Genomic DNA, 13,340 nt, shown 5'->3' with positions numbered 1-13,340 from the left:
TCTTCCCTATGCTCCTTTAGGGAGAAAAAACATATAGATGCTCTGAACTCTCAAGTGATCATAACTTCTTATATTACCAATGATAGATGAAAATATACACAACAAAAAACCTTCTTGATGGGTCAAGAATTTTTTCCCTCAAGATGAATTTGATCTTAACCCTTAAATAGATATTATCGTATTCATAATAAAAATGAAATGCAACCTTTCCACACTGAGAAAAATTAAAGGCATATATCTAGTTGCATCTCTTGGACACTTTTGTTTTGGCAAGACTCTTGAACGCATCTAGAAAACACTTAGGTTTGATTCTTTTGTTGCACCACGTTGAATAGAAGCACGTGTTCTCAACCTATACATGTTATCTTCAATAAATAAAACGTTACTCTTCCTCATTTCACAAACCTACTCCCTCATATTGCAACCACCTTCGGCAGAATATCATGACATGTTACCAAAATGTATACTTTAGGCCTCCCATTTAACAAGGCCTAATATGTCAACAATTCGGACAATGATTCTCTGTCCCAGAAAGACTCATGTCCCTAACCAATAATATTTCTTAAAATAATATAAAATATTAATTTATGTTTTTTATTAAAAAAAATCTCAATTAAGTGACACACATTTATTGGCTTGGTACATTATTCGGGACACGTACAAAAGTTTTAGTCTCATTTCTCATGCAATGTCATAGTATTTTTGGCCGGCTAGAGACTTGCACTCCCTATGCTGCAAGCACCGTCATAAATGATCCCACTCCTCTTACGGGGCCTAATATAAAGTATCATATAATATACAAATCATTTATGTTGATAGTGTAAGTGTTTTTTACACAATCAATAAATTATTTATCATTCATATTTTAATTATCATTGACTCTCAAACAAAAGTAATACAAATTAATGATACATTATGTGCTAATAGTATGAAAAACTTTACAGTCACGATGCATAGATATGCTGTGAACAACTGGGTTGACCTATGAAAGGAATGATCTAATGGATAAAGTTCATATTTTAAAGGCTGAAATGGGTCAAGTTACTGGCAGTACCAAAAAATAATCACATAAGCTTGGTTCAGTGGTTGGATGGCTGACTTTGAATGTTATGGTGCATGTTTGGTGATGGGAAGCTATGTCTACACCTAACTAAATTAAATCATTAGGTTGTTAAAGAGTATTTATAAAATCAAAATAGTGTTGTATTTCTTAACGAAAATAAATCCTTCCCAACATTTTTGCCTTGATGGAAATACTCCACAACCACTACAACACATTGGAAGAAAATAATGATAAGTATGAATAAATAAGGAAAAAAATGATGTTTATTTTTTCTATTTGTAGGTAAATGATTGGTCGATGGAATATGTGGTTAAACATGATTTCAATAATTTACATTGCTCTAGCTTATATTTTTTTAAGGGAAATTAATACTAATGTGAAAGTATTGGAAGTTTTTCCTTTTATATAACCCATAAAATATTTTTAAATTTCAATATAAAGTAGAGAATCCAATACTACATAATATGATTTCAGATGAATTAAAACAACATGTACACCTTCTTTAGTCACATAACCTCCTATGATTATCTATTTATAACATCATTATAATCTCATAACAAAATATAATTTATTTTGTTTTGATGCAATTTTGTTTTAACATGTCAAAAATAAAAATAAAAAAAAAGAGTGGGGAAAAATGTCTCATTAAAACCATCAACCCTATTTTTCAAAAAACATTTATTTTTTTTAATAAAATAAGATAATATATTCAATTGATTATAAAAATTATCATATTACCACATCGTCATTCTTCCAATGTTAGAGACGAAAGGTAGTTGCTCGACGCTCATCATTGAAAAATTGCTTTTGTTATCGTATTTAGGTTGTGAACAACGGAAATGAAAATACAAGAGGTATTCGAAAGGAAGATGTGAGCATATTACTCACATCATTTATCATTAAATATGAAGAATCATAATCATCATGACACTTATTGACCAAAACTTCATTAACAAACCTCTCAACAAAACTCGAATCCCACTAAATGCTGTATGGTTGTTGGTTGGTTCACTTGTTCACAATCCTAAGTTTCTACCTATAGATTTTGACTTCAATAAGATTTTTGGTTTATAAAGGGAAATATGTCTTGACTTTGAGTTTGTCGAAGGATTAGGCAACAATGTTTTAGGTTTGGGATTGTCCTCAATATAACTGAAGATTCCAAATCATACATGCACCTTCTTTCATGGATCTCTGATCACATCAGTGAGTTATCTCCTTAGTATTTTCATCACATTCCCATGAAAAAGACTTCATTGGAAGAGAGTTTTCTGACAACAATAATGTCTACATTTAAATGAATTAGTTTTCCATATTGACTAAGTGACATCTTTGATGCATAAAAAAATTCTAATCCATCTCATAAATATTGTAATAGATAACTATAACCATATTTTATATATAAAGAGCAATGTATACTATCTTAAAAACAAATCAACATCATATAAATGTAAATGTGCTTATGATAACAAAAATTGTATATGGAAAGAAAATCTAATCCTTAAACCAACTTAATGCAAAAATAGACAACTTGTCTCAAAATACAATCTCAATGTATCATATCTTTATTTTGAAAAAACACATATGCCATAAATGGTTGCTCCCAAGACTAAAATGCAACTATTCTAAGGACAATAACAATAATCATTACAACAACTCAACAACCATGCCCCTTATGCCTAATATCTCCATGTAAACCAAACCACATCCCATGCTCATGGCTCCCCCTAATCTCACATTAGCTGCACATATACACATAAAATAAGCTCACCAAATACCATTCTTACCCCTCTCAATTCCACTTCCTAATCCAAAGACCAAGGGCATACATGTCATTTGACTTCAATATAATCTATATCAGCAAATTAGGCAAAACCATATGGGACCCAAAAAAAACTATCATTCTAGTGTGTGAGAAAGAAAGGGTTTGTGTAATAATAATAATAAAACAAAACAGAACAAATTGTGTTTATCAAAAGAAAAGAAAGAGAGAGAAGAAAGAGAGAAAAAGATAGATAAATGGAGAAGAAGCAAGATTAAGAATTGGGCATAAAGAAGGTGGTGGCTGGTGTTTGTGGGTAGCTTCTATTCCACAAAAAGTTTCAATCTTTACCATCATCATCACCTTCTTCTTCTTCTTATTATTATTATTATTATTATTCTCGTTTTTCATCTTCAACCACCCATGCGCCACCGTGTCAGAAACGCAGATCCAACAACACCAAACGACGCCGTTCCAGCACCACCACCAACCCAACCAACAAACCCTATTCAGGAACCGCGATTCCGCGGCGTAAGGAAGCGACCATGGGGTCGATTCGCCGCAGAGATAAGAGATCCATGGAAGAAAGCACGTGTATGGTTAGGAACCTTCGATTCCGCCGAAGATGCCGCACGAGCTTACGATGCAGCCGCACGATCCTTTCGAGGACCTAGAGCGAAGACTAATTTCCCTTTCTCTTCGTCAAACCCTTCCCAAATCGCAATCTATAACCGCGGTTTCGAAAATCGCCGTGGTCACCGGTTCACTGAACCGGTTAACCGCCCTACCAGCAGCGGCATGAGCAGCACGGTGGAGTCGTTCAGCGGACCTAGGGTTCCGTCATCATCGATCGCGATCCATCACCGGAGACTCGTTGATCCGGTTTCCGTCGACGATTGTCATAGCGATTGCGATTCTTCGTCGTCGGTGATTGACGATGAGGATTGTGTTCTCACCTCGTCGTTCCGGCAACCTATGCCGTTCGATCTCAACCTCCCTCCACCAGATGACAACACCGGTGACGGCGGCGATTTCACTGCCGATGAGCTTCTAGCCACCACCTTGTGCCTCTGATTTGAAGGAGATTCATGATTCTGGTATAATCCATTGAAATTTACTATCTGATTTTTCGGAAAAGTGCTTTATGGGGTTGATGGTTTGAAGAGATTTCCTTTTCCTATTTAAATTTTCAATTTCGCTCTGTCAAAGCCAAAAATTGAAGAAAAAAACAAAATTATATATTTTGTTACTAGATTATGATTATGATTATGATGATGTTGTAGAATAGCCATGACCATATCTGGTTATATGTAATGTGACCAATGAAGGTTCCTCTGTTATTGTAAGTTATTTGAAAATGTATCCAAAATCTGTAGCATTAGATCTTATCTCACATTTCTTCTGCTATTTTTCTTTAGATCTACTTTTCTTAGCAGCTACATTTTTTGTTTCTTCTGTACAGAAATCAGATCATGATAGAAAACAATACATTCTGCATATATCTGCATTGTTTAGTTTATGGTCAAAATATGTGCCCCTATGTTATGGTGGATTTGAACTTAACCAAGTGATAATTGTGTAATAACCATACTGTGGCAAAGAACAATTTTGTTTGCTTCAACTTTCCCAACAAATATTTGATATTGGGTTTGAACTTTGAAGCACAGTTAAACCAGTAGATATAACTATATCTGAAAAGATATATATTATGTTTGATATGTAATATCTAGCATGGATCTTGGTTATTTCATACCCATGTACCATAAATTTAAATGGTCACATGTGTGATAAAATCTTTCTGACACTTCATAAGTTATCATCATACCCTATACGTGATTGATATTATGTCCTCAAGTCTTAGTTTAAGTCATAAAACTCCATCACATGATTTGAGCCTCAACCTTTTTCGTCGAATATTACTATTTTGTTGTGAGTGAGATTTGAATTATTAATTTTCTTATCATTTTAGTCTTTAAGCCCTCCACCTTTGTCATTTATCATCTTATAATCCTGGTTATTTGTATTTTTAATTGTTTATGCACACTAATCCTAAACTAGTGATAATTTATAAATAGAATAAAATCATGAACTTTGGTTTTCCTTAATTGCATAAGTCTAAACCTTTAATTTTGTTTCAATCTCAATCATTTATCATTACCAAATACACACAAAAAATTGATAGTTTTCTTTCCCTTGTCAGCTTGAGAAAGTTGTCCAAACTAAGGACTAAGAAGAAGAGAAATTTAACTCTATTTTTGGTGATGATAAAATTATAAAAGAAAAATCTAATGGCTGAGATTCAAAACTAATGATTTAGATTTGTTCACCACTAGTGATATAATGGTTACTTCACAAGAACCAATTTCATTCATTGCGAAGGGTAATTGTTTGGGGTTTTATGCACCTAACTTGTTTTTTTAACCATGGTTCTAATGGGAAGATAAAGAAATAAAAATGGAAAGGTTTCATTAGAAAACTAAATATACGAATTTCTTGATTTCATAAATACGCCATTCCCAATGAAGTGTATCCACCTTTGATTTCTTATCTTACGGTTGATGTTAAAATCATGTTTTTATTCAATGGTAGCAATGAAGTTTGAATCTATCCTTATACAAACTACATAAACTCCTCGTCATGAATATAATCTAGTGGCTTAATCAAAATCATGATTGATGGGTAAGGAGTTTTGAGAGCTAAATTGGAATTTTAGTAGCATTGTCGTAGAATTAGATGTAACTATTTTAACTATAATATAGACATCAAATTTGTAAATGGCATGCTCTAATGTGACTATTGATAGGAAGGAGTATGTTTAACCCACAACATATTAGAGAATGAGCATACAACACAACAATTATTTTTGATATTCTCTCATATTCATCTAGATTCTCTCCTTTGGATATGGCTTTTGGTGTGAGATTAAGTCTAATTATTGTAAAGATTCGTAAGACTAGATATATGGAGTCTAAAATTTATAGGACAAACATTTGTAGATGACTCAACATTACGGCATTTTTTTTGGTTTTCCACATGTATCTCGTACCGTAGGCAATCCTGTTTGGGCTAGGAATATCTATAGGTATGTGATGTTAATTCTCTCAGCGGATATTTTTTCCATCCACAATACTCAAACCTGAGACCTTGCTTAAGAGAAATCAAACATGTACCATTTGAACCAACACCCGTTGGTATTAGGACATGCTTTAATACCATTTCAAAATAACCATAAAATATTATGCAATTGTTATCTTTGGAGCAAAATATCATATGAATTTAGAACACTTGTGTCGGATGTTAATGTTTTAGAGATTACGTCCTCCTTTCCTTTCTCAATGCTAATCCCATTCTCAATTGATAAAGTTCATGAGATTATAAATTATAAGTAGAAGTCCAAAATCAATTATTCCACCTAGGAAAATTTCGCCTTCAAAATGGGTGAATATCAACCTGTTTTATAAAAGAAAACATTATTAATTGATTGTAACATATGATAGGAAAAGCCAAATTACACTTGGGCAACACTAATTGGAAGATGATATGAAAACTTATTTATTTAAAAGTGACTCTAAGTAACAACTATTTTTTCTTAATTTTTTATATTAGTTAATAAGTGTATCAAATCAGGCAAGCAAATAACATCATAAACACAAAATAATAATATGCAACCACATGATCATAGTATGAAATATCTTATCATGCTCATAATCAAAAGATGTCCTTAACAAGTCAAATAAGTTATTGCAAATAAACACTTATCACCAACCAAATGTACTAAAATAGTTTAATACTTTTGAATTTTTAATGTAGCTCTTAAGATTGTTTTGACATTGAGTTTCTCTAAATAAGATTTAAAAAATTCTTAACATATTCAAAATCACCAATAATTGCATAAAAAAGACTAAATTTAGACTCCAAATCACAACTTAAAATTCCTTGTTATATCATTATCTTGACACTATACCAAAGGAATGGATTTGTGTGTCACATATAAATTAGAACACCAAATGTACTTGGAAGATTGTGTGAAGTTACACACCTATATTAACCATGATTGTATTAATTTCGATCTCCTCAAGCACTAAATTTTCACTACATCTTGCGAGTTCTGGCGATCCTCAATCGATAAAGTTTTGTTGTTAAGAATAAAAAGAATTCAATATTGTTTATATATGTGTTCTCCTTTAAACCCTAATAATATATTTTCTTCATGGGCTATAGAAGGTATAGGCCTACATTGGTAGTTATCCGAAACATTAGACCAACCATGTGTGACGGGCCAAAATCAATGGATCATCTTCGGCCTATTTAATTTTTCATATATATTTTTCATTACCTCACTTTATAAAACCCAAATATTATCAATCAATGGAGTCTCATACAAACAATATCACAAGATGAGTATCTATAGTAATAAAACAAGGGTTTTATTATTTCAATCTCTAGAATAAGAAACACTACTAGGGATGGCAACTGGCGCGAATGGATGCGGGTAGTACTTTTCCATTCCCAAAACCTACAATATTTGCAGATACTCGTACGGGTAATGGGTATTTGCGGGTACCCAACGAGTTTTTAATTTTAATTATATATTTATATATTTTATAATAGTCAATATCTAACAATAATTATTACATGAATAATATAAAATTACGATAAATTTATGATCATAGTCAAATATGTGTAATTTATTATTAAATAATAATAAATTATATGATATATAATCTTAAAATAATAATAAATATATGTAAAAATTTAATTAAAATTAAGTATATAAATTTGAGGATACCCCGGGACGGGTATCACAAAACCCGCTCTCACTCATAACTAATTATTGTAGGTATTCGTTGCGGATAGTTGCATGAGTACCCACGAGTCGATTTTTTGCCATCTCTAAACACTACAGGGTTGAACTTTTTTGGTGATCTCTCCATATTGAAAAGGGTTTAGTCTTCGAGTAACGACAACAGAATATCCTTCACAACCACAAATAAATACAAGAAACTCGACAAATCATATTAAATATTGTGTTCATTGTTGTTGTATTTATAATATGGATCTTTTTACAATATAAAGTTTTAGAATTAATTATGCTAATACCCTCGAGTTTTAGTGAAATTACATAAACCATCATTCATTTTTCTACACCTACACAAACCTCTCATAGTTTTTATACTTTCATTACACTAACCACCCCGCATGATAAATAAGTGTAATATTTTAAATAAAAAAATATGATAAATGCAATTAAGTTAAACAAACCCTTGTATATTATGAGGAAAAATCCAAATAATATACAAATCAATGTACATTTATTATTTTGGTTATAAAATGCATCAACAAATTCTAAAAAGATATTGTTTAAATTGCTCTTATACTATATCGTAATGAACCAAAAATAATAAAGAGGTATCGACTCATATATTATTTGGATTTATCTCCACAATATACCATGTTTTATTTAACTTAATTGCATTTATGACATTTTTTATAAAAAAATTACATTTATTTCTCATGCACGGGTGGTCAGTGTAATGAAAGTATAAAAATTAGGGGTATGTGTAGATGTAGAAAAGTGAGAAGTAATTTATATAATTTCACTAAAACTCAGGAGGTGTCAGTGTAATTTACTCAAAGTTTTACTATTGTTATCTAAAATAAATGGAGGTGCATGTCTTAGTTTAACATCTTATACATATTGTGAACAATTTCTTTCGATTTTGAGAAGAAATATTTTATACTATATCGCTAATGTTATCTAAAATAAATGTTGTATACTATAATTAAGCTGACTGACATGTTAGGCTTTTCATGTCTTTTAGATGGCTTAAATCCTTATATGTTAAGTTAAACATGCTTTTTAAAAATTCTAAGCCCGATCTTTACGAAAATAGTTTAGTCTTATCTAGCCTGTTATAAGTCAGATAATAGGTCTTGATAAACAGTTTAGCATGTTTACACCTTTACCTACTATCTTTTCATTTAAAAAATTAAATAAAAAACACAACACATGTCACTATCATGTTACTTTCAAATCATCTGTCAACAATTAAAGTATAATATATTGACACATGCAAGGATAACAATAGGGCAGGAAAATAATGTTTACTTGTATATATATGTGCTATATTTGTTGGTACATGTGTGAATATCATGTATGTATAATAGTACAAGTAATTAATGATTTTCTAAGTTTATTTATATATTTTGTGATAATTAATATATGAGCAATAAGATGTATTTATAATAAATTTACCATTATAGTTCCATTAGTAAAACTTATCATGAAATGGATAACATATAATATTAAAAATATAAAATGACATAGCATAAATTAAATTTATAATTATATGTATCCTCAAAGCGAAAATTTTAATACATATTCTCTAAGTTATTTTTGTGGCTACTCGTTATAAGTATTTTATAGTGCCTATAGTTTTGATATTTTTATTATCTCTAGATACATGATCTCATCATTTATGTGTATGATAATTTATAAGATAATTTTATAAGAAGATATGTTAGATTTCATCATTGATACACCCATCCATCCATGTATATTTAATTAAGTGGAAATTAAAATTATTCTAAATTCTCCTAATAAAATTTTCCAATAATATTTATATTAGTTAATAAATAAAATATTAAATAGTTACTATATTTTCAAAAAATACTATAAAGAATATATTAAGTGCATTTAATTTTTTCCTTCCGCTATTTATTTATTAAAGTGAAATTAATCATACCAAAGGAAAAATACATCAAGACACACAATTGTTATCTTAAAATAAAAACATTGCTCTATATGTATTTTTTATGGAGTCTAAGGTTAAAAATGAGTTGAATGGAGTCGAACTAGAGTTCAACTTAATAAAGATTTGCTCAGTTCAAAACTCGACTCGAATTCAATACGATTTATATTTTTGGCTCAGTTAAAGTTCACGAACTGTTCAACTCAACTCAAATTGGTTCATTTGGACAACTCAAATAATTAATTCTTTTACAAAAATATTGTACTAAGTTAATTATATACATATACATACATATATATATACATACATATATATATATATATCAGTTTGGTATATATATATATATATATAAATAAGAGGATCCACTTACTCTTGAAGTAAGTTAGAAAAACCTACTTCATATCTTACCTATCAATTTTATGAAAATCTAATAGTTTAGATATACTCAATAGTTTAAAGCATTGAATTTTCTTAGAATGGATAGTTAAGATGTAAAATAAATCTTCTCCATATATATATATATATAATTCTAACATTTACCCAACTAAAAAGGGAGGTTACCTATGTTATCAAATTCATATATATATATATATATACACATTGAGACAACTCATGAACCTAATAAGTCAAATTTTATTTAACTCAAATTCAGTTCATTTGACTTATGAACATAAACTTTCGAGCTAAATAACGAGTCAAATTTCAAGTAAATACAGAGTTGGTTTGATTCATTATTAGCCTTATCTATAATGCACTCATCCTTATCTACATTATTAATTAAATTTCAATTAAATTTTTGCTAAATTCAAAATTTAATATTTTTAATTAGTAAATAAAAAAAATATCAAATACTTATTACATTTCAACCAATTACTATAAAAATATATTAAATTTATTCAATATTTCCCACCAACACCTTTTATAAGTATATTCTATTTATATTATGACATCACTCAATTTAGATAATTGACCTCAAACAGATTTTCCTTGAACTATTTATTTAATCATCAAATATTAAAACAATTGTTATCTTAAAACTACATCAAGACACACAATTGTTATCTTAAAACAAAAACATTGCTCTATGTGTATTTTTTATGGAGTCTAAGGTTAAAAATGAGTTGAATGGAGTCGAACTAGAGCTCAACTTAATAAGGATTTGCTCAGCTCAAAACTCGACTTAAGTTCTATACCATTTATTTTTCTGGCTCGGTTAAAATTCACGAACTGTTCAGCTCAACTCAAATTGGTTCATCTGGACAACTTAAATAATTAATTCTTTTAGAAAAAATATTGTACTAAGTTATTTATACGCACACACATCAATTTTACTCTTGAAGTAAGTTAAAAAACCCACTTCATATCTTACCTATCAATTTTATGAAAATCTAATGGTTTAAATATACTCAATAATTTAAAGCATTGAATTTTCTTAGAATGGATAGTTAAGATCCTCTCCACATATATATACATATAATTCTAACATTTACCTAACTAAAAAGGGAGGTTACCTATGTTATCAAATTCATATATATATAATATACATTCAGACAACTCATGAACCTTATAAGTCAAATTTTATTTAACTTAATTTCGGTTCATTTGGTTTATGAACAAAAACTTTCGAGCTAAATAACAAGTCAAATTTTAAGTAAATACAGAGTTGGTTTGATTCATTATTAGCCTTATCTATAATGCACTCATCCTTATCTAGATTATTAATTAAATTTCAATTAATTTTTTTTTCTAAATTCAAAAATTAATATTTTTAATTAGTAAATAAAAAAGATATCAAATACTTATTACATTTCAACCAATTACTATAAAAATATATTAAATTTATTCAATATTTCCCACCAACTATTTAGTATTTACCCTTTTATAAGTATATTCTATTTATATTATGACATCACTCAATTTAGATAATTGACCTCAAACACTATGATTAAAACTTGATTGTTGTTGCCATATATTCTATTTCAATTTTTCAATGGATTTTATTAATTTTCTTACATTCAATATATTTTTTTAATAAAAAATTCTAAATTCTCCATACATTTTTCTAGTAATCTTTCTAATTATTAAAACGCATAATATTAAACATTGTAATATTTTTAAACAATTACCATAAAAATATATTTAATATTTTCCTTGAACTATTTATTTAATCATCCAATATTAAGATGATTATTAAAGTTAATTCTAACAAGGTAGAAAGATATAATACATTGGGTGTTCTCTTACAATTGCATTTCAATAAAAAATATTTTAAAATTTTAATTTCGATATCATTTTTAAAGTTAGGATGATTACGATATGTAAATGTGAAGATTGGAGTTCAAAATCTTAACAAGTAACAACTATATAATTTCTCATTTGTTGTTAAAAACTTTACATGTAAAAATTAAAATAGTTCTAAATTCTCCATACAAATCTTTTTAGTACTCTTTTTAACAAGAAATTAATTACATTATTTTCAAAAATTTAAAATATATATTAAATGCCTACAATTTAATTACTTCCTTAAGGAATTTATTAGATTATTAAAGTTTTTTTACCAACCATGAGAGTCAATCAAATCTAATATTGCATATGAGATTTAATACTTGCTAACATGTTGATAAATTCTTCATATCTCTATATCTTAATTTTTATTTTTTAATATTAAATATTCACTTTTTATATATTTTATTTGTGATATAGTAAAGATATTAAATATTCACTATGCCTATTATTAACATGTAAACCTCTCCATGAGTGACATCTAAGTTCAGACTTAGATTTTCTTTGATAATTGCAATTATCAATATTGACAAAATAGAAAATATAAATTACTCCATAATAATTACACTTTATTTTAACTTTATATATTCACCAGAGAAAATAATTAATGTAATGATTACTAAATTTATGAAGTGATAGTAAATTAGTGCTTGCTACAATTATATTTACATTTGTACTATTTCTAATCAATTTTTGTAGATTCAAGATAAAACAATATTTGACCTAATTAGTGTTGGCAAGATAAATTTTACTTCCACTTATGACACAAAATTTGAAGTAGCTACCTTCTATCATTTGATTTGACCTATATATAACTTTCCTATATGGCATGAATGTTAACCTAATTAATAAATATTATATTATTTACGAGATCTACATTGTTATCGATATGAAAATGTGATTTAACCATAAAGAAAAACTATTGATCAAGGAACTAGATTTTGTATTTTTCACTTTAAGATCTTACAAAAACAAATTTAACTATTACTTATTTATTTGCAACATGCAACATTTTTAAGACACTTTGGACTCGAATTTTTGTAAGGCCTAGAAGAGGATAAAGTTTTTTAGAGCAATTATTTGTTTTATTTATGCTAACATGTTGATCGTGTTTATTAACCCATTTTCCCATTATTTTGTAACATATAGTTTGTTTATAAATGATAAATATAATATTTTGTGCTAAATATTTATAATTTGTAGTTAAAATTATTCAATTAGTCAACTTTTTTAAATACATTTTTAAAATAAGAAGATAATGAGGATAAAATATAGAATCACAAATTAACTAAAGTTTTTTCAAAAGAAAAAAAAAATCCTTTCTCTCTCGAGTCATAATTGTGTGCATTTAACAATATATTTGAAATGATTATTAGTTTATTAATAAGGTTTAATACTTTAATTTAGTTCAAAGCGTCCTATAATAGTACCAATAGACATTGGTTCAAGTAGTATATGTTTGATTCTCCTTAGGCAAATC

At 28.4% G+C, this 13,340-nt stretch overlaps 1 protein-coding gene across 2 annotated transcripts; it reads left to right on the top strand.

The window, feature by feature from the left end:
• On the top strand, positions 2,995 to 4,218 carry LOC109356778 (ethylene-responsive transcription factor 3-like). 2 transcript variants are annotated; one of them, XM_019600308.1, is made up of 2 exons: positions 2,995 to 3,192; positions 3,223 to 4,218. In XM_019600308.1, the coding sequence occupies exon 2, from the start codon at positions 3,249 to 3,251 to the stop codon at positions 3,897 to 3,899; it is 651 nt and encodes a 216-aa protein (XP_019455853.1). In that variant the 5' UTR covers positions 2,995 to 3,192; positions 3,223 to 3,248; the 3' UTR covers positions 3,900 to 4,218. The 2 variants fall into 2 exon arrangements, with proteins under 2 accessions (XP_019455853.1, XP_019455852.1); XM_019600307.1 differs by having other exon boundaries at positions 2,995 to 3,929; positions 3,982 to 4,218.

This window comes from Lupinus angustifolius, chromosome LG09 (genome assembly GCF_001865875.1).
Source record: "Lupinus angustifolius cultivar Tanjil chromosome LG09, LupAngTanjil_v1.0, whole genome shotgun sequence".
Classification (NCBI taxonomy): domain Eukaryota; kingdom Viridiplantae; phylum Streptophyta; class Magnoliopsida; order Fabales; family Fabaceae; genus Lupinus; species Lupinus angustifolius.
This window is presented reverse-complemented; position numbering and strand designations above follow the sequence as displayed.